Source organism: Sesamum indicum, linkage group LG8, assembly GCF_026168435.1.
Source record: "Sesamum indicum cultivar Baizhima isolate 11 linkage group LG8, ASM2616843v1, whole genome shotgun sequence".
Lineage (NCBI taxonomy): Eukaryota > Viridiplantae > Streptophyta > Magnoliopsida > Lamiales > Pedaliaceae > Sesamum > Sesamum indicum.
The window spans coordinates 30,992,822-31,020,759 of record NC_142664.1 but is presented as its reverse complement, the minus strand read 5'-3'; the positions used below and the strand labels follow the sequence as shown (position 1 = coordinate 31,020,759).

Genomic DNA, 27,938 nt, shown 5'->3' with positions numbered 1-27,938 from the left:
GGACAGCACATTTCCAGTTTGAGGGTCCAGAAGAGTTTTAATTACTATACTAAAAAAGAAGAAAAATTGAGGGTTCAGAAGCATATATTATTCACATGCAACACATGATTGGAGATTTGTTTGTCACTGGGACTTGACTTCCATGCATTAAAAATAATTCATTCATTTTGCCTAACACAAAAAACAATCTGAGAGAGAGAGAGAGAGAGAGAGAGAGAGAGAGAGAGAGGCGAAGGGGTCCAAGAAGTTGCTTGCGCGCCGCGCAAGAAACGGATAAACTATATAAAGCCGCAGTTCTGGCGCAGGCATTTCAATTTCGTTTCTTTCCTGCTCCTGTCACCCCCGTTTGCCAAAATCATTTTCTTTACTTCCTCTCTCTGTCTCTCAACATAGGATTCATCGATTAATTTTCCTCTAATGACTACTTCATTGTTGCTTTTCTGATAATTCATATATTTTTTTAGAGAGAGAATTGAATGGGTGCTTACAAGCGCATAATTAAGTTAGGCGTGAATTCGGGAATTCGATTATCCAAACTGCGAGGGATTAATGCAGCTTCCGACATAAACAGGCTCCAACAGGTTGGTTCTTCGGGCTATTCCTATAGTTCGTTGTCATCAAATTCGTCCGGCTACAGACTGGACTATAGGCAGATCTCCCAGCTCGTTAAACCAGCAGGGAAGCGGGTTTATCTTGTCGACACGCTTGCTTTGGTAATACCCTTTTAGTTTGATGGTTTTGCAGTTACCTTGAGTATTTGCCCCCCGGTTTGTCATAGTGATCGAAACTACATTTGGAAGTTGGAAGTCCACAATTTGCATAGCTGTTTGCTAGCCAAAACTGAAATTGATTTTAGGTTGTGGAAAATGCAATTATCAGGTTTTTGGAGAGACAACAATATTGTAGCTTGTGTTTGAATCTCTTTTGACATCAATTGTATAATACCCACAATTTTGGTTAGCTACGTGCAACATGATATGGTTAATTTCTCAATCACCGATTTAATGAGTATGGTTATGTGGTCATCAATTCTTGAAGAATTGTATTGATTTTTAGGGAATAGCTTTTGTTTACTATTTATTTTGGATGCCCTTTCTTTACTTGCACAATGAAAAAGGGGAAGCTGTTGATATACTTTTCCCTTCTCATATTGTGGCCAGGTTAGGAGTCTAGAAGCTCAAGGCATTCCTTCAAAGCATGCAGAGGCAATAACTTCAGCAATGACTTTGGTTTTGGATGACAGTTTGGAAAATATATCACAAAATCTTATTTCAAAAGCTGAGATGGAGAAAGTAAGAGCTTGTTGGGTGTTTCATGGTACATATACAGTATATATGAATCCACAAATGGTGATCTGGGAAACGTAACTGAAGGCTTGCTTGATATTGTTATGTTCAGATGATGGTTTACTTTTCTAATTTTGTATGTTGCTTTTTAGATTGAATTGGCACAGGAAGCAAATCTTTCAAAGTTCAAGTCTGAAGTACAAAGTTCCCAGGTGGGAAATCCTTTCCAGCTAAAATGTTGTCCCTACATTGTCCTAAGTATGTGCTTGGTCTTGTGCTGTTGTGTAGACATTTGGAAGGCTTGTGCTATATACCAACAGAATATTACAGATACCAGTGTTTCCTGTTATACTACCCTCTAATTATGTTACTAATTGATGTTTGAATCTGTGAGCTGGTTTTCTGAGTTGGTCAAAGCACATGAGAGATATTACATAGATGCACTGGTCCTGAAACTGCTCTCTTTTGTGTTTTTTCTTTTTTCATTGTTTTGATTTCCCTTTCCTTTGTGACTTATAATTTTCCCTTATGAAACAACTTTAAAGGCATTAGTTTCTAGATTTGCCAGCTGTGGGTGAATTATTCTGCTAGGATATAGATTGCTCGGGGCTTTCATACTCCAAGGTGAAGAAAAAGGAGACTATGATGTTCTTTTGGTGCATTGAAGTTCTTTCCTATATTTTCATTCTTTTTCTTAATTCCACCTAGCTCTTTATTTGATTTGTAATGTTTTGAAGTCCTGTTGTGTTTATGGATTTTTGTTAGTCCGGCAAAAGCAGTCACTGTTAGCATTTGATTTTCTCGGTCCATATTATGCGAGGTGCTTGTGGCATGGCTGCACATGTATCATCAATTGAAGTTTCCTTTCAAGATTGTCATATCATGCCTGACTAGCATCGTCTGCTCTGAGCTATCAATTTAAAAATACGCTTTTATTATATTTCACAGTTTAAGTGAACTCCTACTGAAATGGGACCTAATTGTTGATTTATTCACATCCTTCTTTTCAAATTCCACATTAAAAGCTGGAACATGTTAATGTATATAGAGGTATCAGTTCATATCCAAAAATGGCAACAGGAAGAGGTTTGAGTGTTTAGTCCCAAGAGAGAGGTGGATAAAATATGTTGGAACTCTAGAATGGGTGATTAGAAGAAAGAACCACATTGATAGTGGATGACTTTGCTTATGATTTGGCATCGAGGAATTTTGGGAATTAATGTTGCTCCAACCTGTATGGACAGTCCCTGTAGCATCCTTACGGCTGGTTGAGAGTTCTTGTTGGCTAGATTCTACCTTAAGATTCTGAATGTTTTCTCTTGGTTGCTTTAACATGCATATACACATATCTGGATCTTCAGTTGCTTATAGTGATGATTTATTTCCAGCAATTGCATGTCCGGAACTTTGTACAAGATTTTATGTTTACCTGTGTCTGATAAGTTTTAATTCTGTATTTGTAAACTCTAGTAAGTATTATTCACGAGATTTGCTGCCTCTGATTCAGGAGCACCATTTTTCTCTGCTGCAACGTGAGGCTGAAAAGCTCCGAACTGATATTGAGAAAATGCGCGGTGAACTGAGGTCTTTTTTTTAACTTTTGTATAGTTTTACTTTTATGTCTTATTAATTTCAAATGGGTTTTGTTGATGATGGAGACTTCCTTAAACAGGTATGAGATTGACAAGGTTACTGCCGGACAACGCTTGGATTTGAATCTTGAAAGAGGGTATGAATCTGAAACTCCAAACACTTGTTGGTTTCTTTATCTGTTGAACTATATTTTGTTGATTTTTGTCTTTATTCTGTTTGGTTGAGTTAAGGCGCATCCGTGATGAGCTTACCAATCAGAGTGCTGAGACCACCAATCTCACAAACAAGCTTGACAGGGTGGGAGACTGGACTTTGTAGTTTAGTTTCTTTCCTGCTTGAAATGAAAACATCAAATTCTCAATACTAGGTGTTTTCTTGACAGGAAATTCATGCACTGAGGGCTCATCTGGAAGCAGCAAAGTTTGATGTTATCAAATACTGTATAGGGACACTTGTATCCATATCTGCTGTTGGTATCGGAGTGATTCGTATATTTACCGCCAAGCATTAATGAGGTAGTACATTAAGAAGGAACTATAAGAACTAAATTCTTTTGATCAGCATCACAATTTGAATTGAATTGGGGGATTCATCTTTTTCATGCTCGTGACATTGAGAGTTTAGAAATTTTCTGTTAGGCAATGACAAATTCCCGATTGCCCCCGTTTATTTTGTATTCAACTGGTTCAGCAAATGTTTAATAAATATCTTGTGAGATGGGTTTTCTCGTATCCTCGCTTTGTTCTAGCCATTAGCTGGTGAAGTCAAGTGATGTCCTCCCTTGAAACAGCAGCGCGGCTGTACCTAACTTGGCTCCCTGAGAAATGCAGGTACTTAAATTCTTTTAGGTCTGAAGTGTGGTTGCCTTAATTCATTGTGTGATCATGTTCTCGTTTGAATTGCTGTAGTATGCATGCTTGAGTGTTTTTATCAAGATTCTTTGCCATTCTTAGTTATATTGCTGTGGAGTATGTAGGGTTTAATGAATTGAGTTTTGACTATCAATATGGAGTAAAATGCTGAGTAATATAGTGTTTGTTTTCACTCCCAAATAAGATATAAGCATTTAAATTCAACCAAATGTGTTTTTGTAATTTATTCCGCCCAAGTTTACAGGGGTGAGATATATAATAATAATAAAAGAAATTAAAGATGTTAAATTTAATTTTGGAGTAATTTTTTAAAGTATTTGAGTAAATAAGATGTTATTTTGTATGATAAGCTCTTGGTATTAAATAATTAGTGTTAGAATTTAAAATTATACAAATGAATAATGTTGCTATGGGTGTAAAAGCATCAATTATTTGTAGGGTAAAATTAAAGAGAATGTTTGGGGCAAACATGCTATAAATAGGGGGTGTGATGGGTGAATGATAACCACTCATTTCCAGCATCCTTATCCCCCTACAACGTTATTATTTTAGTGGAGACGTATTCCTAACAGTCGTTAAATTGTGATGCACACATACAATTATTGATTCCACACTTTGACAGCTCTTCTTCTTCCACTCTATCAGAATTTTGCTGATAAGTATTTATTTCCATTAATAAGTAAATAAAATGATCTTAATAATTTTTGAATTATAATTATTATATATAATAGGAAAGGAAAGGCATGGCAATCACAATCAAATTCAAACCCACCCCTGGAAAGAAAGGAAGCATATTGTATAGAGTTAGTGAGGGTGCGGGCACCGCTCTCACCTCTCACTCTCAGTAGTCTCTCACTCTCAGTAGTCTCGCCTCAACAATGATTCCTACCTACGCTCACATGGCATGGCATGGCATGGCATGCCTGATGCCTCTTTCCCAACACCCTATCCTCTCTTCACATGATACAATACCAACTTCCCTCTCTTCAATTCCTATTTTCCCATTTACCCCCACCCACACAAATCATCATCAAAACTATAAATTTGGTATTGATATAGGCCATTAGGATTATGGTTTGTTTTCTCCCTACTTGTTTTGTAATTAAATTAAATTATTACAGCTTGCTCTCTCATAAGTCTGAAAAATGCAAGTAGGATGGTGGGGAGAGGCTTAAGTCCAAAGTTTAACCTAATTATGACCTAACTAAATTATGTAATTTTGCTTCCAGACATGACATAGTTGTTGTTGTCGTTGTTTGTAATGATTATTTCAAGAATGTGAGATGGGAAATTGAGTGGTAAGTTTGTATTGTTATTATTGTTGGATTAGATATTTCAAAAGCAGGAGAAGTTGCAAAGACCACACAACAACTGTGGGCTCCAAACCCACCTACTGACCTCAATCCCAAAATGGGCCCATTCCCATCCATAAAAAGATTATTTCAATCAATCCTTCCAATTCTAGGTAAAAACGTAATTTACCCTGGGAGGGAAACCCATTAGACCCGTGAACGTTATGATAGATTCTGGCTGCCTTTTTCAACGGAATCCCACACATACCGCTCAACTGCTTTGAAATCTTCAACCCCCCACTGCCCAATATGACTTTCTAAATCATGGACCATAATTACATTTTTGCCCCTGATTATTGTATTTTTCTCCACTACACAAAATATTTGTTCAGAAAGAAAACTACACAAAATAATTATATCTTCCCCCTGTAATTAATGATCAGACTTTAAAATATGAGATACGTTTATTGTTAATTGGACATCGGGAGAGGTTGAAATTCACATAATTGTATATGTTTGCATTAAATACATATTACTAATACTTTTTCTCAATTGTGTATTAATCATGTCTGTGACTAATGTTTTTCCAAATTTATAATTTAAAATTTTTGAAGTTTTTATAATGTTTCAATTTCACAAAGTGGCATTGGTAGTAGTTTTGATATTGTTCAGAAATAATGATGTGATAATTTTAACTTGACAAACCCATTTATGTTATCATCACTGGTCTTTTAATTAACTTAGAAACTGCAAATAAATGAATTACAGCCAAGAAACTAAGTCCATAACCTCCCTATTCTATGGCTACCTGCCTCAGCCTACCATCCACCACCCAAAAATTTTGCACTTGACCGGTTTCCGGAAACCGGCCCAACATTATAACTAACCTACAAGCTCATAGACTGAACTACTCGGGTCAGGCCGGGTTCTGTCTCCTCTCCTATTTCTTTCTTCCGCCGCATCTCCAAAACTTTACGGTGGCTATTGGAATGCATCTCCTGTGAAAAGGTCGGGCTACAAGCAGGTCTATACTCGGGAAATAGCCGACCGGATTTGAACCGGACACCACAAGCGTTGCACAATGTTTTCGGTCCTAGTGGTCCGGTTCTCCACTGTGGGGTCTTCTGGACCTGACAATGCGTGCACCTACGGCCGGAGACGGAACCGCTCTCAGCATCTGGTTTTCTCTTCTGTTTCTTGGCCGGCGGTTTTTCGACGCTGGAAAACCACTCTGTGTCAAGAACCGGGTTCGTGAAAATGAAAGGAGATACACTGGAAGAACCTAAGGATGATGACGACGTTGAGGATGAATCAGCAGAGCTCAACGGCGGAGAGGCAAGAGTCCATGGCCGTCCGTTTGGCCTCGACCGTTTGCTCCTAGCTTTACTCGGGACCCGCATAGGGAAGCACGGGGCCCGAATGTTCTGTGGCGGCCTGTTAACGGGGTCGACCCGTTTCCCCGAATTTGTTCCAATATTCGACGTGAAGCTTCCGGCGGGGCACAATAAAGAGAGGCCCGACGTAGAGTCGTCCACAAATTGAGACAACCACTCTAAATTCTCCAAATCATCAACCTGAAACAAATTACCAAAGCGGGAAAAAAAGAATTAATTCCTTTTTACTTTTCCCAAGGAAAAGAAAACGAAAACGAAAACGAAAAAAATTAGGTGGAAAAAAAATGAAAAATCAGTTTCATCGCCTAATTTTCAACGAGAAAAAAGAGATATTAATTTGGAAATTCTTTCTGCATGAATTATGAATTTACGCCTCATAATTATATTAATATGAGAAACTTCTTTTTTTTAAAAAAAAAAAAAAGATTTAGACGTTGTTATCTGGCAGTAGTTTTTCGTCTTGAAAACCAGGGCTGAATTGAAACATAGCAAAACATTTAACTAATTACCGGAACGGCGAGTTCTCCGGCGGAGAGGCTGTCAAAATCGTCGGTACCGGAGAAAATGGAAGAAGAATTATAGGAACTAGCCTTCTGTGAGACGTCATCTTCCTGAGAAAAGAACCCATCCTGAAACTCTTTATCAGAGAAATCGAGGTTGAGGAGGTCTTCAACGGGGAAATCATCGGAGGCAACGTTGTTAATTCCAGTCAAACACCAGACGTCGTCGTTGTAGAACACCTGAGAAGTCGTTTTCATAGCCATTTGCGAGAGGAAACTTGATTTCAGCGCTCTTGCCTCAATGCACTCCATAACTCAAAACTCCAACAACTGAACAATTAAAACCAAAAATCAAATCCCAAAATCTTTATATACAAAAAAAAAAAAAAACACAATTATTCACCATCGATCCCATCAAACAAAAATCATACGCATGTATATATACATATATTCATACCTGAATATATAAGTATGTTTGCGTGATAAAAAAAACCACAAGGCTGCAGAGAAATACAAGGTAAGAAGAAAAGAAAAAGATGTGGGTAAAGAGAAACTGAAACGAAGGCTGGATCGTGGGCGAAACTGGTGGTGGGTTAATGGTTTTCTTTTTCTTTTTTTCTTTTTTTATTTTTCTTTTTCTATATGTGTTTGGAGAGCATGTTATAACGGTGAGTTGTAACGCACTGCATAATTAACTCTGATCGAGATTTTTGATGACTGAGTGGATGGCTGACTATTCATAGTTTTCATTTTTCTTTTTTCTTTTGCATGGAAATGGACAACTGAAAACATGTTTGATTCTTCCGCCTTCCCACCGAATCCTATTGATTTTTTCAAAATTTAAAACCAAAAAAAAGGTCAAAAATAATATTGGTTATTTCCAATGGGGTCAACATGGAGGAAACCCCCCCCCCCCCCCGCCCCCAAAAAAAAAGAAAAATATAATAGTAATAGAATGACAGCTTGTCTTTACTTAACCGCGTGGGATATAAATTGTCTTATCCAATGGGATGCTGACGAGTGGTTTACTATTTGGGTTTTTGGTTTCTGATTGGTCAATATTTTCGACATAATGAAAAGTTGAGTGATGATGGTAAACCACGCAAATGACCATATCATCATTACTCTAAGAAAAATTGAAAAATTCAAAACCGGAGGGAGAGCCGGTCAGCTTTGGCCATGAAAACCGCCAAAACTTAGTGATGTGTTGTGTCTTTTTCCTTTTTAATATTTTGTTCAAGATTTGAACTATAAATTTGGTAATAACTAAGTCACGAAAACAAGACAGCTTTACCGCGTTCGTCGCGCCGTCCCTTTTGGTCGTTCCTCATAATCTTCCCGCTTTCTCTTTTAACTATTTCCAGAATGCTACTTATCAAAATCACAAACCCCGCAGCCGAGTGTTTGGACTTTGCGCCTGCCTTTCTATGTATATGTCTCTACAAATGTAACTTTATCTCAGATTTAAATCCACATTATTATAATTTGTGAATTAAGCGACCTCAAATTCACTAAAGTTGGACATCAAAAAACTAACTATAAATTTCTTCAAATAATTATTTCACACATTCATTAATTTTAATACAAAAAAACAAGAATAATGAATTACCATGTTTTGCGAGGTCTCATGACTCTTTGGTTGATAAAAATTTTGAGTTCGAGTACTGTGTATGTGTAGATTCTTTTCATTGAATAAATTATAGTAATAATCAATGGAGTGCGTATATTTAAAAGATTTTCGTAATAATGTGTAATAAATCCATCGAAATGTTACTCAAATTTTGAGTTATTTTAGTGACATTTCGATTGATCTGAAATATTGTCAATATGAAGATTTTTTAAATACTTCTTCTAAATTCCTCATCATACGTGTACTCTAATTCACTTATCATTTGCTATGATTATTGATGTAGTAGATCAGTGTTTAATATTTTTATGTATTAAGTGATATAACTCGTTAATTATATCAAGAAGTAAATTAAAAAAAAAAACAAGTACATATATCAATAATTAACTAATATTTGATAGAATTAAAATTTATATTCTCATAATTACAGAATTATAAAATATCGATTTGGCCTTCATTATTTTAGCAAACAATATTTTAATATTAAGATACTATAATTATTGTATAGCCGTAGCGATCAAAGTATATGGTTATATTTGCGAACCAGTTGCCGTCTTATTATCATATCTCGTATTTCATTTTATATGTATAAATTCACATTATTTATATTTATAAATGTATCAATACATAAAAAAGAAATAAATTAAATATAAAAGAAAAAAAAATACAGTTGATTGCATGCATGGTTCGTGCATATCCATAATGCACTGTCGTATTGCTTGACACGTGGGCTGCGGATGGCTGTCTTTTGGAGCAACTGCTGAAGCGCGTGAGGAGTGCCGGCAATGGCTTAGATTTTGAGTGCATAGAAACTTTGGTAGTGCACAAGTGTCATGCACGTTAGTAAAACCACGTATCACACTTAATGCTCCGGAGATGCTATTTATTATTAAGGCTTACAATAATACAAACACATGCTCTGTCCCACTCATATTTTTTCAACAATGCGCTATCTATCACGCCGATTGCCTGTTGCCTACTGCTCTCCAACTCCAACTTACAATTTTATAGTTACGGAAATAATTTTATAAGTGTATTTTACTTGTGATCTGATTGGTCATTTTTATTTAAGTGTATATCAATTACATGACAAATATATTATGTTTATTATATAATTGGTTCAGATTCAATCAAATCGAGTCCGAATTAGAATTTTCCGGCAATTACATGTGCGACCTTGTACATGGATATGTTATTCTTTTTTTAGTTTCAAAAAAATAAAAGTTGGGGTATGGCATCTGATTTTGTAATTCCTCATAAGTATAAATGAATTGAAGTAATATTTCATGATTAAAAATTAGAAAAGAAGATGCTGTAGTTTTTAATTAACACGACACCAAACATTCAACTAATCTAAGCGGTTGACCTAAAAAAAACTAGGCAATTTAGAGTTGTGGACATGTGGCCATCATCTTACAAATATTGGTAGAAGAATTTTGAGTGGTAGTGCAAGAGTCGCAATTCCCAGTCAACCCCAGTTACAATATTAAAGTCGCTATCGCAATAATACTTGGTTAATTAATATTACGTACAAAACTGTGAGTCTGCAATCCGCATTCACTTACTGCAACTGACCCAAATGAAATAGGTAGGGACTCTTTTAACATTTCATAAATATTTAATAATACTGAGCCGGACGAGTCATTTGAACCCTTAAGAGGCCAGCGTTAGGGTCACTTCATCAAGCCTTAACGACTTGGATTGCAGCCAAGAAGTGTGCCCCATCTCTTTTCACCATCCGACACGAACATTAAACCTCACTCAGCTTAGATCGTTATATATCACTTGTGATGTCGACCCGGATCAATGTGGCAAGTTAGTTAATTAACTTCAATGGTGTTCTTGGATTTTGCATATAATCTGGCACACCATCAGCAGTCTGATTTATTGCCATTTCTGAAAATGGAAGGGAAAAGTTTAGCAAGGAAAAGAAACACAAGAGAAAGACTTCTGTAGGCCATTTCTCTTGAGAAAGTTTGACAGAAATGAGTGACTTCAATGCGCTCATCAAACGTATATAGACTGCAGCGCCGCGAGGTCGTTTCATTTTTGTGATGCATCGACGATTTTATTAGTTAGGACAGGACGAAACTCAATTGGGATGGGGTTTCAAGAGGAGAGATAGACTCTTAATTATCTGGATGAACTTCAAATTTCAAACTTGAAAGGCACAGTATTTTGATGTGGGTTAGGCCCAAGTTAATCTTCGGTCCAGCCCGATTATGGTCGGCCTATCTAGCTCACTAGATGAAGGATCCGCTCACTAACCAAACCCAACCCGATTTTGACCCGGATAATGAAGGCCTTAGGATGAAGGGTACTTGGCGCCATCTTGTCTTCCATACATCGATAGAAAATATTTATGTATCATTAATGCACTAATGTTACTCTTTTGCTATGAAGCATATGACCGTTACACGGTACACCGTGGCCTAATTTGATTCTCAGACTGTTATTATTAGGGGCGATTTTAAAATATTTTTCTATCAAATTGAGAACAATTTTGGAACATACCATTGCTAGACCTCATCATATTTACAATTTATTTTTTTGATGTTTATTATAATCTTTTTGGATTTAATATATCGATAAGAACTTACACCAGAAGATCTTGAGCATATTGTATTCTGGATAAAAGAAAAGATCAAAGAAATAAAAATAGAGATTAATGATAAACCATTTAATAATTAACATTTGCTTGTTTGCTAATAAGTGTCCATAATCGAATCTCTTATTTTATCTTCAAGTGGATCAGCGTAATACTTTCCAAAAAGCTTTGTCATTTACAAGAAAGCTTTGCTTCCAACTTTTGATTTCGTCACAAGTCATTCAAAATCCCTACAATAAATGGATACCATATTTTGGACTATCATTCCCCACATATTTTTTATAATTTTTTACCTAAAATTTTATCTATATTTTTAAAAAGTACTTAATTATGTCCGAAAATAGTGTTGGTGACATGGACATTTTTGTGCTGCCACATGGCTTTAATTTATCTCTTTTTTTTTTTTTGGGGGGGGGGGGGGGGGTTGTAACAAGTGATTTATGGTCACTTGTTCAGTCATCCGGAAGCAAATGTGGCTTTAGGGGGTGTGTGAGGGAAAAAGAAAAGGAAAAGAAATTCCCCATTTCTCTATTTGTTTTTCCCCTTCGCAACACAAACAATCATTTTTTCAAAATCATCGATCTAAATCTCGGAGTCGAATTCATTACGACGATCGACGGCTACGAAGTTTGAATTCTCAATCTTCTCTGTTCTGTATTCTTCTTCTGAATAATAATCTGTTGTTATTTGCGCATACAAGTTGGAAGCTATCTATCGATTTCGTGAATGGAAGCTATTAGAAAACAGGCCTCCAGACTCCGAGAACAGGTCGCCAGGCAACAGCAGGTACTTTCTCACGCCCTGCAGTCGCAGATTTGTATATCTGTACTTGCGTTTTCGAATTAGGATTTTTATGCGAGCAGCTCCGATCAGCGGCGCACTTCGAATGTCTCGATGATTTGAGATCTGCGTGAATTATTTGATTGTTTGGGAGTATTTTGTGCCTTGAAGTTGGATTTCTCGCCTCTTCTTCCGGCATTTGGATTTGAAATTCAGCGTATTGTGCTTGTCTAATCGTGTTGATTTAGGTTTTCGAACCGTAAATACGGTTGCGTTTATGTTCGGATGAAATTTTGGTTTCAACAAATTGGTGCGTGATCTTTACATTGAGTATTGTACCTGGCTACTTGGTGAACATTTAATTCTCATATTTTTTGGTTTGTGCGCGAGCAGCGCGACAGCTTTGAAGTTTAAACATAACAATTTGCAGTCAAACATGAAATTCAATTAATTCAACTGCTTCTATGTGTGAAAATGTGTGTCTATTTGATGCAGGGGACTAGATAGGTCTATGGAATGACAAGACCTTGTTCCAGTTTATATTTTGTGTTGTTCTTAAGCTGTGCTTGTCTCATCCATTTTTAACTTGCTCTACTTATCTGTCCTTTGAAGTGATTTTAATTTGTATCTGAAAAACTAATGCATTCTTATTGATTTCATTTCAGGCTGTTCTGAAGCAGTTCTATGGAGGATCAGATAGTGTTGTGGCAGATGATGCTGAGCTCCAGCAGCACCAGAAACTTGAAAAGCTATACATATCCACTCGTGCTGCCAAGGTGACTTTCCCTATTTAAAGCTCATTTGTGCAACTGTGTGTATGTGTGTGTTAAATGGCTTCACAATTGTATGTGTGCACAGAACACACTTTCAAAGCTTAATCAGCAATTCACTCCATGACTTATCCAACTTGTGTTAATAGACTTGGTTAAATTTTCATGATTATTTTGTTTACACTATGCATTATTTATTCCTCTTGATTGAAATTGGTCATGTTTTCCTACTCCGCAGCATTTCCAGAGGGATATTGTTCGTGGTGTTGAAGGTTATATAGTTACGGGGTCCAAACAAGTTGAGATAGGTTATTCACTGAAGATCAAAACTGTTCTTCTTATCTTATGAAAATATGCCAAGTGTAAGATGTTGATTCCTGTCACATCCGACTTTCTTTCAGGAACTAAATTGTCAGAAGATAGCAGGAAGTATGGTGTTGAAAATACATGTACCAGTGGCAATACATTGTCAAAAGCTGCAACAAATTTTGCCCGAGCTCGTGCTCAAATGGAGAAAGAACGTGGGAATCTGTTGAAAGCCCTTGGCACGCAGGTAATAATTGTTCTTTCCCAACGTATCCAGATTGTTGATTGATTGTTTAGGTGCCATGACCTAGCTTTCTATTCCTGGGGAAGATTGTGGCATTTACACATAATGAGTCACTGGAGTTGGATAAGGAGATCAAGCCCATTTCAATATACGAATAATATGAGGCGTTTGTGGTCCTGGTGCAATTTCATGCTGTTGGATATATATTTTCTTCATGTAACCTGGCAGCTACACTTGTGATCATCGCCTGATTACACATTTGATTAATTGTTTTTTGTTTGCTCAAGCTAGATTGGTTATGCTAAACAATTAGACATGTTTCAACTTCTCATTGGTTACAGTAAATTGTGATCACTATAAGGCTCGAATTTGTTTAAGAAGTTAAATTTTTGCTATTCTCTTTCTCTGTACTTCTGACATCAGTGAAAAACTATTTTTGGAATCTATTTATGGTATTTTAGATTGCTCTATTAGTTGAAATGTCTATTTTCTTGGATAATAGGTGGCAGAACCATTGAGAGCTATGGTAATGGGAGCTCCACTCGAAGATGCTCGCCATCTTGCGCAAAGATATGATAGGATGCGACAAGAGGCAGAAGCTCAGGTATTTGGGTGATTAACTTGATGTCATATGCATTAGAAAATTGCCTCTCTCATTAGTATATCAAATATAGGTGTTTAATTGGACTGAGGCTGCTCTTCACCAGCTTTTGTATTGAATTTGTTGAACCTAGATAGGCTGTTGAAGTTGCCAGAAGACAAGCCAAAGTAAGAGAAGGAACTGCTCATCCTGACATAGCTTTGAAACTTGAAGCAGCTGAAGCTAAATTGCAAGATCTAAAGTCAAATGTAGCCACACTGGGGAAAGAAGCTGCTGCTGCTATGGCTGCTGTTGAAGCTCAACAACAAAGGTTATCACTGCAACGGCTGATAGCCATGGTACTGCTGTCTTCTTCTTAAGTGATGGAATGCGAAGTTCACAAACCAGCCTTGGAACTGTTTCTAATATATCCCTGCACTGTAGGTTGAAGCTGAACGAGCTTACCATCAGCGAGTTCTTCAAATTCTTGATCAGCTGGAAGGCGAAGTAGGTGTTATCTCTTGATCTGTGAATGGGCAAATACCTATTCTGTCTCCTCATGCTTTAAGTTTCCTCATCTTAGGCATATCATGATTTATATTTTGTGCAGATGATGTCTGAGCGCCAACGAATTGAAGCAGCTCCTGCTCCAAGTGTGGATAGTATGCCTGTACCTCCATCATATGAAGAAGTAAATGGTGTGTCTACTTCACCAGTGGAGAACGGAGTAACTGATAGCATGGGCTACTTTCTTGGGGAGGTAAGTTGCTTACTGAGCTGAAATGTCAGAAATTTCTACGGGCGCCAGACGATAGCTGTTTAATTCCTTCCGCTGTTCATTGCTCTATGAATAGGTCATGTACTCATATCAAGCTGAATCAGATGTGGAGCTTAACTTGTCAGTTGGAGACTATGTTGTCGTTCGAAAGGTTGGCATATCTTGATTGAGTGGTGTTTATGTTAATTAGCCGCAAGAATCTTCTCTGTATATAATATTTTTTTATCTCAATCTTTTGCTATCATACAATATAGTATGCCATCTAAACTAAATGAACGTATGCATGTTTGCTCACATTTCTAACTGTTATCTGACCTCTTCTCCATTCAAGATGAATACCTCTTCTGAGTCAATATATCCTGCTGCTCAAAGCCCTTTTCCAGGTTTACCTCCCCAGCCATATGAGGAGTTTAGGAGTTGTGAGCTGCCTGACCACGTTTTGTTTTTATCCCAGTTCCGGTCTTAGATTGTCAGATTTAGTTAGAAGTTGGCATATGATTACAATTCATGATCCCTGTGAAAGTTTTCATATTCATTTTTGTATCCTTGGCTCGGTTTCATGAAAACCTTCTATTGGCCCTTTTCCAGTTTAATACTGATTGTTGCTGACTAGACAAATTATCTTATGTTTCATTTCAAGGTTTCAAACAATGGCTGGGCTGAAGGTGAGTGCAAAGGCAAAGCTGGTTGGTTTCCATTTGGATACATAGAGAGACGTGATCGCGTTCTCGCAAGTAAGGTTGCTGAAGTTTTCTGAAGCGTACCATGGTTTTGGTTTTGGTTTCACCATGCGCTCGTGCATGTGTATCATTTATGCACTCAGTCACGGATACAGTAAGGGTACTTGCCAGCTCCCTTCGTGTTATATATTACCAGTTGCAAATTTTGCAGATTGATGTAATGTGTGCTGTTTTCTTGTGGTACATTTTTTATGAGACCTTTTTTCCGAAATTGCCTTTGGGAAACCTTATCCATTTGTTCTGTAAATCAGTTGGCTTTACCAAAAATCAGGCCTAAATGTTTTCCTACCGCATTTTTCATTGTTCCGTACATTGGTTTCTGTTCTAGTTACCCAGGACTCATTTTTATTTCAGCAACATATACTTTTTCAGAAAACTGGTCTCTGTATCAATTGTTTTATTGGCTACACGTGTTTTCCCTTGTGCTATGATTTTTTCCCCATTTTATGGTAAGACACGAACATAATATTTTGGTGCAGTTAATTCTTCCTTGTTCTTTTATGCTACTATCTATCCCTCAACTTTCTGTAGTATAGGATCTCGAACTAGTACAGTATAACCATCGAAATAGTGCCGTAAAAATCATACAAACCAAAAAGAATCTCTAGGTTTTGCTTAATCTTTTTGTCAATAGGTGAGAAAATGCCAGGATTTCAGATTTACACCAAGCAATTCTGCGAGATTGAATTCAGCAATTTTTCAAGCGTTACAAGTTGGAATAAGCTCGAATTCCAAACTGACAGCAAAGCTTACAATTTTGTGAATCTCCTCTAATATGCATTGCAATCCAACTATAATTAGGATGAGAAGCTTCATTTTCCAAAACTAAATATCAACTGCATCATGTAATTTGCACTCCGACGAAACTGAGTTTCGTCTAGATGTTTGGACGGACAGCCAAAATTCATTTGGCTTTACAATATGCTGATTATGGCTCAGGCACCATTTAATAGAAAACATCGGCTTAAGTTTCGTGTGACATAAAATTGTGTTCATTGGATCCAATGCTATACACTGAAATTCAAATCTTCTACAGCTGATTTGATAACTAGAAGTAGTCCAGAGATACAAGTCCTGCAATTATCCGGAGTGCCAAATGAGAGAGAATCCAAAGTCAAATTCCAATTTTAACATACTAGAGTTGCACACAACTTACACATATTAGCCGGTCGAGCTGCAGACAGGTATGCTAAAAGAATAGCCAATATGATGAAAATGACAACGATCTGCATGGAAATATTTGATTAGAAAGTAATCTGCTTTGACAAATTGCTTTCTTCAATAATTACAAGAAAAGGAAACAAACATTTTCGACACTAACCAGAGTCGGACTGTAGTGGGGCTTGCTCTGGATGATGTAAGATTTCCTGGTGGAAAAGAAAAAGGTTATGAAGTTAGTAGAAGAATATGATACTAGATCAGAACTTAATGATAAATTAATCTAACCTTTGGTTTAAGGTTCCAGAATCCCTGCAAAGTTTCAAGATTGTTTCTAAGAATTCCTTTGTCTTTCTAGCATTGGGATCATTGTCATCAGCCTAGAGAGTGCAAGAATGCAACAAACATTAGCGAAAGGCAGAATCATCTCTTGTTAATCAGGAAACTAATGCTAGCAAGATAGTTCTTGTGTAACCCGCACCCAAAGCAATAGCAATCATTCAGAGTAAAAAAATATATGACAAATGTGAATGATAGAATGGGGAATCCTCGATCATTAACATTCACCAGGAAAGATTGTTCAATTTATTTCTAATACTCCACTAATTTAAGGATTTCAGGTTTCCAGCTACAGGCCTCATTAACATTTGATGATTGGACACAACTCTGCAGTTTGATGGAATTTAGAGCGTCAAAGCCAGGAATAAATTGACGAATTTTTTTTCAGTAATTATAAAACTACTCCATTCCAGTCAAAATGGTGGCACACGGATAAAGAATCCAGAAACTAGATTCGGTTTCACATAGCACAGATCAAAAGGTAGAATTGTTGAAATAATTGTTTGTATGATCATTCTTGGGGCTTTGGGCTCTGTCTTTTGTGGCATCATGCATGGGAAGATTTTGTTCAGAGAGAAGTTTATGAAAATGGTTGTAACAGTGGAACCTCATAAAGTATCAGCGAGTAGAAGCATCGTACCTTCGATTTTAGCATTCTTGAAAAATCATAAAAGGCTCCGTAAACATCAGATATTGTTTTAGTTCGGTCAATAACTTTAGCAGTCAGACCTACGGAAAGTAAACACGAAAAATAATAGTTATCTTCTGTTGATTTAATTAGAATAGTGCTACATGCAACCTAGCACACAAAAATGCAAATTCATATAACTGGGAGGGTATGGGAGAAGTGGGATTTTGAACTTGGAAAGCAACAGTAAAGAAAGCTAGACCACTATCTGAACCTTATCTTTATTGTGAGAGACCTGCCTAAAGTTGCATATAGTGTGTATTCCTACCTTGCGCTTGAATTAAAAAGTATCAGTGAATACATAATTCAGGGGTAGATAGGTAAGAGGAGTCTGAGGCTTGTACCACGTTCGGTATGTACTGGAGGGGGACAAGCGATCATCAGTTTGATGGAAATCCCTTTTTGGTCTTTGCCTAATAGTTTGTTTAGTCATTCTTTTCATGAGCTGCTTTGACTGGCTATTCTTTGCGTTAAAACTAAGAATCCAGTTTCTTAATGCTCATAAAGCACATTATGCAAGCAAAGCAAAAAGGGCTAATAAATAAATAAATGCTTCTTTGAATGAAACATGAACAATATGGATTCATATGGTTAATTTTCATCTTACCGCGTCTCATTTTCACAACACCTCTGAAGACTTGAATGTTGTTGTAGCACAAAGCTAATGTCCCGATTGCCATGATCTGGTATGTTAGAAATAGGTGAAATATGTGCAATGTAAATGTTAAACCAGCGCTAGAGTTAGCCTGGATGTCATTATGTTCTAAATTATGCAAACATCATGCACAAATATATGTACCTGCGGAATTGCACAAAAACGAAATATAGCTGGATCTCGCAAATCAGACATGTATTTCAGGCAATCTTCTACATGTGTTAAAGCATTTGTGACCATGTCATTTAAGCACTGCACTGCCTTAACTGAATTCTCCTCATATTTTAAGTCCTGAGAATTCAAAACCAAATAAACTGTCAACAAAATAAATAAATTACTTCTATTAATTTACATCCAATTTATATCTTTGAAGCAACTTAAGGACCAAGATTATAGGTTCATTCAGAAGGGCTTAAAGATGTACCTCAAGTTTGTTGACATATTTACTCCATATTTGACGAGGCCAGAACATACGTGATTTTGGTATCTCATTAATATCCTCCAGATAATCTCTGATAATATTTGTTTTCTGCATTATTGCAAATACATAAGACAGCTTGTTATAGTTCTGAGTACGCCAGAGATCTCTAAGGTGTCTAGCAATGGTGTAATGGAATTAGTACCTGAAGAAATAAACCCATGGAATTGGAGAGATCATCTGAAGCCAGGTCTTCTTTTCCAGAAGCATGGAACAGTTTAGACAACCCTAATCCAACAAGTCCAGCCACATAATGACAGTATTCATCATAATCGTCTATTGTTTCTACCTGGAAAGAGATGTGTCAGTAAGACTATCTAAGCAACTTCTGTTGAGGGAAAACATATAATCTGGCTGACAATACTTTATCAAAGATTTTCATCATAACCACATCATGTAATGTACTGGTTATATGTCATTGCAACAGAAAAACTAATTAGTTGCTTAACAGTTTGGCACAGAGGAAACACTGGCATGCACAGAAGCAATCACAGAGGTTATAACAAATGAATCTCAACATCTCCTAGGAAGCCACTTTGAAAGCCAGGATAGATATGATTCACAATTAGTTCAATCGGAGCACTGATGAACTGCTTCTGCAGTAATATCTTTGCTATACCTCCTTGCAAATAAATTTTGCCATTCCTGCACCCATTTTCATTGTAATGTCCTCAATTGCCTCCTGATAACTGCAAAAGAAATTTGACAATTACTTTGCATGCACAGAAAAGCACTTAATATGTGCATTAAACTGGTTAAGACCCAAGTTACTCCAACTATGATAATGCTAAGTATCAAGCATAAATTGTACAAAAGTGAAAATAGTATTACTTTTCTCCAACTAGGTATTTTCCTTTTTTCTGCTCCAGAAATATTTACAACTTAAGTTGTTTTTTTTCCCATCCTTTCAAGAAAATGTGAACCTTTTGCCACAAGATTTCATGTTTACCCTTCACCAATAGTTTCACAAGTAGGAGAATTCTGATTCCCAAATAATTTATTTTATAAAGACTATACGGACTTAACAAAATTAATGCACCACAACCAGGTCATCTTACATGATTCAGAAGAAATTATCTATATTCATTGGCTACAATATAGATATATATTCTATTGAAAAATGCCTTCTGTGCCAGTATATTGATTCTTCTCTACTTGAATCCATCAAAAGGCATTTGCATATCTGAAGCTAGATTAAAATGTTGAATTCCTTCTCGATTACCATTTTTCATGTGCTTCAGGCAGACTACTCCACAGAGAGTTAAGACTATTTCCGGTCCATATATATTGACAAAATGGTGTACCTAGTCAGCCTACAATAAATGGCCATTTCATGATTCTTGTCCACGATCTATTCAGAAATAATGCCCTTTTCTTTCTCAGCCACCAGCAAAATATTAGTTTGAAAAGTTATACAGAACTAGTGCTGATCTTGGATGTCCTAGCTCAATTCATCCATAGTTAAATCATTATCAAATGATTCTTGGATTATATATACAGTAGAGATAAATGTTAAAATTCATTTTTCTTACGAACATAATGAATTGATTTGATAGTATAATGAGCAATAATTCTTGTTCAAAACAGAAAAGAAAAGAAAAGAGCAAGAATTGCTAGTAAAAAAATTACCCGCGTCCAAGCTCCAGAAAAGCAGTGGAAACGTGATGGAACTCGTCCATGAGAACTTTGTAATCCTTTGTACCACCTGTCAAGCAAAAATACAAGGATTCAGACATATGTAGAGCATCCTTATTTTAGACAAAAAAGCACTTATTAAGATGTTATCACCTACGCATTGATGATAACAACATTAGGATCTTTACAATAAAAATTAAGGTAAAGGTTATTAAGTATCATCGATTGCATGGTTACTTATTTAAATAGTACTTACACAATCATACTCTTAGCACAAAAGATACTATTGGAAGTTCTGTAATGTAAGAAAGATCAATTCACAACCTAAACCAAAGAAGTAGATCATATGACTTTCTTGCTGTAACAACCTAAACATTCAGACATGGATAGTAGTACATTGCTCGTCAAGCCATCATGAAAAATGATCATTTAAACTTCCATTTGATTTGGTACGAAGGACGAATATAGGCTGCTGGGATGAGATATATCAAATAACACCTGGCTAGACTGCATAGTACAAATGGTAACCAACTCAGTTTTTGAATAGATATTTTCCTATTGTCCATGCAGGGTATATTTTTATTGATAATCAAATTGTTGCTTGAGGCTATTGGTAACAAACAGCTTAACAGTTGTAGCTGTAATTTGGAAGACATATATAATGAGTAAAGAAAGCCAAGCCAAAATTCTTATTCTAAACCAAAACATGAATGAGCCACAGTAGCTCTTCAACTTCCTGATTATACAAAGAGTACCAAATAGACTAAATGGCAGAAGTTGAGAACTCACACGAAAAATGCCATTCACGGTCATATATATGGCGGTGGAAATCCATCAGAATAGGTACTTTAACCTCTGTTGCTATGCTTGTATCATCCTCTGAAAATAACAAAGAAATAAGATGGTTACCAGCAGTGTCAATAATCAAGCAAAAACAATTATAACTATAAATTATAAATAGGACAGCTTACCAACAGTGTCAAGTGCTCTAAGAACCAAATAGAAAATGCATACCTGCAAAATTCAAGATAAATTGCGCAGATGTCATTCTTCGGACGCCAATATACAACAGAGAAAAAACTGATGTGTCAATGCAACTCAAATGTATATGGTGTTCACGATCCTAACTGCCTCATTGGGAAGTCAATAATCAAAACATTGGAGCGTACACTGTCCTACCAATGCACTGAATTTTCAATTATCCAAACATTGACACCACAAGAATGCCAAATGAATACGTTACTTATGGGTCCAAAGTTAAGATCATCATGCCATATCATCTCCATATTGTTGGTTCATTCTGAACCTTTTGAACACTTCAAATGTTATCTGTCAACCGTAATATATGGAGACATTATTCCTTCTATAAAATTGTTATTTAGACTCGTGAACTATCACTTATATGTTTGGATATGAGTGTTGTGTACGATTGAGTTGGTGCATGAGAAACTATGAAAGCAATTTCACTTCACAAAACCTACTAAAATCAATATAACTACAGTAGGTTGAGAGATTCCATCGTCATTGATAAATACAGTAATTAAAGTTAAATTTATTCCCAAAAAAAATAGCAGAACAAGGCGAAACAACACATAAGAGATCTTATCCCTTCATTCTGATCCCTCTATCCTATCCCCTTATGTTTAGGGCAGCTTGTCGTTGACCTCAGTTTCTAATATTGTATGTAAATCCTTAGATGTAGACTCATGAAATTAACAATGATGAAAACATAATCAGAGCTGTGAGTAAGTATTCCGAATTCCAACTCTAAGACTTTAGGCTTCACCACATTGACACCAAAACTATATTTCGTTAATGGTCTTGGAGTTTAACTATTGCGTGAAATTGCTGAAAATTTAGCAGAACCTTTTGAAAAACCTACTCCGAGCAAGCAAAAACTAACAAATTCTTTTAAATCCTCGTCATGAATTTAGGATTGATGAAAAGATCATGAAATTTGAGAGGAAGTATTTCCGGTTCGAATTGTAAGACTTACACTTCACCTCATGGGCGCCAAAACTGTATTGCTATAATTGTCAATACACAAGCAGTTAAATTATTGCATCGAAAATTTAGCCAGACTTTTGAAAAAAAATCTACAAATACAACTAAAGCAAACAAAAGTAAACGTACAAAATATTTCCAGAAAAGCAAACGATTATATAAAAATCGGAAAGAAGTTCAACTCACAGCATCACGAAGATCTGTGTCCAGTTGCTGAATAACGAGACCGAAACTTCTAGAAACTTTATGAAGCATAGAGTAACAAAACGCCCAGTGTGGCTCCGCCGGGATTTGTTTCTCCGCACTTCTCACCGCCAACTTCAACTTCACCATGGGATACAAATCATCAGGATGCCTTAAAATCGCACGCAGACTCCCCATCTTATACCTGCTAACACCAAATAACAAACAACTATCAGTTAACAGAAGATCAATACAAATCCAAAAGTTTCGATCGAATGATTTTGGTAATGATGCGACGTCCTTCGATTTTGAACACCACAGAGAACTTCCGCAACGAAAATATTACGGATTTCTGGACGGAATCTATCAATTGATGAATAAACAAAAATCGCATTCGTCCAAACGAGATTAGAGACGGAGAATTTCTCAAGTTCATTACAAAATCATTCAAGTCATTTCGAAACAGATTAAATTGCGTCTCTGTACTCACTCTGTTATCTGGCTTTGAAAGTATTTCGATTTGGCGGTGTGAATTTGGTAATGAATTTGTGTGACGTTTTATATGTGAAAAATGTTATGAATCTTTCAGAAAGAGAGAATAAGAGGGAGTAATTTATTTTTTTTATTCTATGAGAAGACCGTTGTGAGTGCGTGATGTGTATTGTGTGGGAAAAATATGCTAGCGTTGGGGGGGGGGGGGGGGGGGCGAGCTGTTTGCAAGTTGAGTAGCCCCAATTGTTTGACGGAACGTGTGATGTGCCTGATTTTGACTCTCTGGTTTGGAACAATACCTGGAGGGGGGAAAATAAAAATCTGGTTTGGTGGTTGCCAGGCCGAGGCGTGTTTGGCAGTATTTCTTGATTCTGACTTTTAGAATTAAAAAGGACAATTTGCTTTGGACCAAATATATAAAATTCTATGTATTAAAAAGTCTGTAAAAAAAATTTTCCTGTTATGATAATAGGCTAAAATTTTTTCTGTATTTTGTAAAACTCAGCAATAAACACCCCTTCCATTAGTAATTAACGGAAGTCACATGCGCTCTTTATGCATGTGAGGGTATTTTTTAACTGTTTTTACCTTTTTTTAGGTGTTTTTTATTACAATGTCCTTTCCTTAATTTAATTTTATTTTTTTTATTTTTTATAATTTAAATTGAAATATTAAATTATATTTAATTTATTCAATATTAAATATTAAATTAAATTATATTTGAATTCAAATAATTTTATAATTATTAATTGTTTAATTAAAATATATATTTAATTACAATAATTATTATTACAATTATTCTTAATTAGCTAAAATAATAGATATTATAAATTATTTAAAATATTTTTACTTAACTAAAATATTTTTTAACTGTTTTTACCTTTTTTAGGTGTTTTTTATTACAATGTCCTTTCTTTAATTTTATTTTATTTTTTTATTTTTTTTTTTAAATTTAAAATTGAAATATTAAATTATATTTAATTTATTCAATATTAAATATTAAATTAAATTATATTTAAATTCAAATAATTTTATAATTATTAATTATTTAATTAAAATGTATATTTAATTACAATAATTATTATTATAATTATTCTTAATTAGCTAAAAAATAGATATTATAAATTATTTAAAATATTTTTACTTAACTAAAATATATTTTAATTAATATAACTAAAATTGATTAAAAGGGGAAAAAAAAGAAAAAAAAGAAAAACTAAACGATTTCGCCCTTTTTTCATCAGAAACTTGTTTCTAATTTTTGGCGCCGTCCGGACAAATTTTCGACGGTCAATGGTACTATTCGAATATTCTCTTCAAGATGAATATTTTCATACCTTCAATTTGAGTTTTCGTCAATTAGAGAGATTGGGCTCAAGCCCTGATCGTCGAACATGTGTGCCGACAATGATTTTACAGAGATACGATGATTTTAATAAATTGCACTGCCGTGACGAGATGGTGGTGGGATGGGGGGTAGCAGGGGGTAAGGGGATGGGTTGGGGTAGTTGTTATATATATATATATAATAATAATATATTTTTAAAATTTAAAATTATTTATATATAATATAAGTTAAATAATTTGTTGAATTTAAACCTTTTATTTTTTTAAAACTAACAGTTGAGATTAATTGATTAGATCTAATGATTAATATTTGATCAAATAAGATCCAACGATCATTAAATTAAAAAATAATATATTTTAAGTAAGGGTATAATGGTTATTTTTTAAAAAATTAACACCGTTAATTGAATTTAACGGGGAGGGGACGGTTGAGATGGTGTTTACAAAACACATGAGAGCTTTTAGTATATTTTCATAACAGGAGGTTTTTTTTTGCATATTTTTTAAAATATATAGGGGTTTTATACATTTTATCCAATTTATTTTTCATATTTTAGACCGTATTGTCATATTTGTGATTAGGTTTATATCCATTACGAATACGCTGAATTCATGTTCACCACGTCCTTGGTCAAACATGTAAATTGGTCAATTTATTTAATACAAAATCCAAATTTTATTACATCAAGAAATACGTAAAGATAGACTTTGATGAATTTCAACACAAACGTCGGTCCTCCGCATGGTTGGCTGTTTTTTTATTTATTTTAAGCCCTGAGGTTCTGTTTGTTGCCTTTTATCATGGCCCATAGTTGGAATCCGGGTGCCGAACAATTATTGGGATCTACAGTTTAATCTTATTATACTTCCACGAGTAAGTGATGACCCAAATATGGTATATAATTAATTTCAAAAAAATTATGCTCTTTCTTGTTTCTCTGGATGAATAAATAAATATTATTTTATAATTTATATTAAATGTATTGTACTTATTATATAATTAATTCAAGTTCGACTAAATTGAATTTTGAATTATAATTTTTCTTTAATAATATATAAAGGAAAACAAATAAAAAATAATAAAAAAATTTAAAAGATTAGAATAAAGTGTGACATCAAATAAAATAATATTTTTTTCAACATAACATTTTATTTATGGAGGTGCTTTTTTCTGACTAAACACTCTAAATTTAATTGTTGGTTCACAACTTTTAATCATTTTATATGTTCAGGTACCAATTTTAGTTACCATTTTCTTTGGTTTGCTGTTCTTAGTCTATTATAATATATATATATATACACACACATAGTGTAGGTTTTATAATTTAGCGCATATTAAATTCATATATTTTTGTCAACCAGCGAATTTGCTGAGCTAATTTCATAACTAAGACTATTAATTTTGTCCTAATAAATTCAAAAAATTTGTTACTGAGGATTTAAAATCTTTTAATCTGAATACAACCCAAGAGCACTTGAATTTGATGTTGCTTTGCTTTAACACAAATGGTGAATATTTCTATTATCGTGCTTTCCTTTCATACACGGGATAAACCCTTACTCTTAAGTATTTATCGAACGACCCAAATGGCGTTTACTCGTAGCAAGAGGCTTGCGAAGAGAAATGGTAAGAGAGTTGGAAAAAATGACATGTAAATTATATTATTTGTGAGTGGGAATTGGACTTTTTCAAGTAGGCCAAAGTTTTCGTGTTATTACCATATTAGCCGCCGGTGCGTCCTCCTAAGGAACAAAAAGAAGAAGTCCAAGTTAGACTGCTTAATCAAATTCTTATTCTTTATTTTTTTTTTAGTAGTTTTTGGCGGCTGATGCAGGTTGATTTTTTCTTTTCTTTTTAGACACAATATATTATATTTAAATATCAAATCTTAATTATCTAAATAAACAATTTAGATTCAATAATGCATTCAAATATTTGCAACCATGTTTATGTACTCGAATTTATAATCTTTTAATAATGACTATATATTTAAATAAGAACTCATGGAAATTGCAGAACAGTAAATAATAATTGAGAGTGAAAAAGATCAAGTTGGCCTTGAGTTTGCAGGAGTGTCTAATATTGTGAAAAGGGAAATGAGAAACTACCTTCGCTTATCCCTTGTTAGGCGCCAATTATTTTCTTTTTTACCTTTGATGGGACTTTACTATACAAATTCAGGCACGATATTACCCAAGCTAGCTGGAGTAGATTCAACGAATGACATGAGCTTACGCATCAAAGTTGAGTGTTCGTTCAAACATGGCTGCGGTTATAACATATGAAAGGGGTGGGAGTGGGAATATGATGACTAAAATAGTCAGCAATGAATGTTAATATTTTCCATAAAATGTTACATATGGTGTGTATTAGTGGAGTGTTTTCGTCACATATCACATGCTTTTTAGTAAGACATTCAGTGGTAAAATATTAAGTATATCATGTATAAACAAACATCTTTTATCTAATAATATTAAATTATAAATTAAAAGTGAGCTAAATTATATCGAATCATTAGATCAATATCACAATGAAGCCAATTGATTTATCAAGAATTACTATTAGAATATTCCTATAGGTAAAAACCATTGAATTAATGAATATCATGATGAAGATCATAAAAATGCACAACACTAATATTACAAAACGTTATTTAAACTTCTCAATTCAGGGCATAATCATAATTTTGATTTATATTTGAGGGATAACTAAGTAATTTTCATTACAACACATGGGCCTCTTGGATTTTGGATTAGAGTCTCTCACTCTTTTACAAATCAAATGGGTTATGCATTGGGAGCTTGGCCCGACATTAGCCCACACAAGGTACTGAACCCTTTCTTCGTTGCACCACCTATTAACTGCCTTGGGGGAACGTTACTGGTACGTCGTCTCTATCTATACTTCTATTTTTACTGGGATAGCATGTTTGGGCGCATTTCTCCTTATGGTATGTCCAGTAACATAATAGTATTTTGACACTCTATTTCATTTGTTATCTTTTCTACAATTGAGTTTGCCCAATTTTACAAGATGCCATCAATGTATTAAAAACATCCTATTTCTCATTGTTACAGGTGCGGTTATGGATTAACTGGGTGTTGGTTAGCACTTGTTGCATTTCAATTGGTGAGTGTGTCACTCTGACGTGTGTAGCTTTACATTATTGTAGATCATTCAATTATGATAACCGACAGTGTCTTTGGACAGTCTCTGTTTACCATTTTGCCACGCCGGTTCACCTTACCAAATGGGATACTGTATTCTGAAGACTTGACTAGTCATCAACTTAGCAAGCTGAAAACTGTATAGTTTGGCCTAGACACTTGAGTCTAGATTTCTAGCCAGGATTTTATCCATGAGCACTGTGGACAAAAAATGTATGTTAATTATCAAAGATTCTTGTTTCCTATTGAATACCATATAGAATTCTTCAAGCTACGTAAAGATCATCTTTTTCACTTTGTGTCGGACTTTCTTACACAAATCCAAACCTGATACATTGGTGCTCATGACAACGCCAAGTTTGTCATAATTATAAACCTGCATTCTAGTTAGGGGTGGGTAACAAAGTATCGCACCTCCACC

At 35.1% G+C, this 27,938-nt stretch overlaps 4 protein-coding genes across 6 annotated transcripts; 2 read left to right on the top strand and 2 right to left on the bottom strand.

The window, feature by feature from the left end:
- The first annotated feature begins 159 nt into the window (after positions 1 to 159).
- Positions 160 to 3,610, top strand: LOC105169696 (protein FMP32, mitochondrial). Its single transcript, XM_011090179.3, has 7 exons — positions 160 to 713; positions 1,161 to 1,292; positions 1,439 to 1,498; positions 2,794 to 2,870; positions 2,959 to 3,015; positions 3,110 to 3,176; positions 3,262 to 3,610. The coding sequence occupies exons 1-7, from the start codon at positions 477 to 479 to the stop codon at positions 3,388 to 3,390; spliced, it is 759 nt and encodes a 252-aa protein (XP_011088481.1). The 5' UTR covers positions 160 to 476; the 3' UTR covers positions 3,391 to 3,610.
- Positions 3,611 to 5,751: 2,141 nt separating this feature from the next.
- On the bottom strand, positions 5,752 to 7,652 carry LOC105169695 (GATA transcription factor 5). Of its 2 annotated transcripts, none has more exons than XM_011090178.3 (3): positions 7,395 to 7,652; positions 6,947 to 7,267; positions 5,752 to 6,617 (listed from the first exon to the last, which is right to left on the bottom strand). In XM_011090178.3, the coding sequence occupies exons 2-3, from the start codon at positions 7,247 to 7,249 to the stop codon at positions 5,931 to 5,933; spliced, it is 990 nt and encodes a 329-aa protein (XP_011088480.2). In that variant the 5' UTR covers positions 7,250 to 7,267; positions 7,395 to 7,652; the 3' UTR covers positions 5,752 to 5,930. The 2 variants fall into 2 exon arrangements, with proteins under 2 accessions (XP_011088480.2, XP_020551667.1); XM_020696008.2 differs by lacking the exon at positions 7,395 to 7,652 and adding an exon at positions 7,341 to 7,362.
- Positions 7,653 to 11,628: 3,976 nt separating this feature from the next.
- Positions 11,629 to 15,798, top strand: LOC105169694 (SH3 domain-containing protein 2). The gene is made up of 10 exons (XM_011090177.3): positions 11,629 to 11,958; positions 12,618 to 12,728; positions 12,961 to 13,030; positions 13,124 to 13,275; positions 13,775 to 13,876; positions 14,011 to 14,211; positions 14,297 to 14,359; positions 14,463 to 14,612; positions 14,707 to 14,781; positions 15,271 to 15,798. Exons 1-10 carry the CDS (start codon positions 11,899 to 11,901, stop codon positions 15,385 to 15,387), a joined length of 1,101 nt encoding a protein of 366 aa, XP_011088479.1. The 5' UTR covers positions 11,629 to 11,898; the 3' UTR covers positions 15,388 to 15,798.
- A 230-nt stretch (positions 15,799 to 16,028) lies between these two features.
- Positions 16,029 to 23,159, bottom strand: LOC105169693 (squalene synthase 2). Of its 2 annotated transcripts, none has more exons than XM_011090175.3 (15): positions 23,001 to 23,159; positions 22,514 to 22,715; positions 21,295 to 21,337; positions 21,113 to 21,202; positions 20,318 to 20,393; positions 19,308 to 19,377; positions 18,834 to 18,977; positions 18,635 to 18,739; positions 18,355 to 18,501; positions 18,163 to 18,238; positions 17,508 to 17,596; positions 16,817 to 16,908; positions 16,692 to 16,737; positions 16,527 to 16,596; positions 16,029 to 16,444 (listed from the first exon to the last, which is right to left on the bottom strand). In XM_011090175.3, coding segments are annotated over exons 2-15 (1,245 nt in total). In that variant the 5' UTR covers positions 22,709 to 22,715; positions 23,001 to 23,159; the 3' UTR covers positions 16,029 to 16,442. The 2 variants fall into 2 exon arrangements, with proteins under 2 accessions (XP_011088477.1, XP_011088478.1); XM_011090176.3 differs by having other exon boundaries at positions 22,514 to 22,718; positions 23,001 to 23,157.
- Positions 23,160 to 27,938: the final 4,779 nt, after the last annotated feature.

Coding starts and splice junctions, on each gene's coding strand:
- LOC105169696 (XM_011090179.3), top strand. CDS start 477: ATGGGTGCTTACAAGCGCATAATTAAGTTAGGCGTGAATTCGGGAATT. Junction 3,016..3,109: donor GATTTGAATCTTGAAAGAGG/GTATGAATCTGA, acceptor GGTTGAGTTAAG/GCGCATCCGTGATGAGCTTA. Junction 3,177..3,261: donor TCACAAACAAGCTTGACAGG/GTGGGAGACTGG, acceptor TTTTCTTGACAG/GAAATTCATGCACTGAGGGC.
- LOC105169695 (XM_011090178.3), bottom strand. CDS start 7,249: ATGGAGTGCATTGAGGCAAGAGCGCTGAAATCAAGTTTCCTCTCGCAA. Junction 6,618..6,946: donor CCGGAGAACTCGCCGTTCCG/GTAATTAGTTAA, acceptor AATTTGTTTCAG/GTTGATGATTTGGAGAATTT.
- LOC105169694 (XM_011090177.3), top strand. CDS start 11,899: ATGGAAGCTATTAGAAAACAGGCCTCCAGACTCCGAGAACAGGTCGCC. Junction 13,031..13,123: donor GTCCAAACAAGTTGAGATAG/GTTATTCACTGA, acceptor ACTTTCTTTCAG/GAACTAAATTGTCAGAAGAT. Junction 14,613..14,706: donor TGGGCTACTTTCTTGGGGAG/GTAAGTTGCTTA, acceptor CTCTATGAATAG/GTCATGTACTCATATCAAGC.
- LOC105169693 (XM_011090175.3), bottom strand. CDS start 22,708: ATGGGGAGTCTGCGTGCGATTTTAAGGCATCCTGATGATTTGTATCCC. Junction 17,597..18,162: donor TGTTGTGAAAATGAGACGCG/GTAAGATGAAAA, acceptor TACTTTCCGTAG/GTCTGACTGCTAAAGTTATT. Junction 16,909..17,507: donor CAAGAATGCTAAAATCGAAG/GTACGATGCTTC, acceptor TGCACTCTCTAG/GCTGATGACAATGATCCCAA.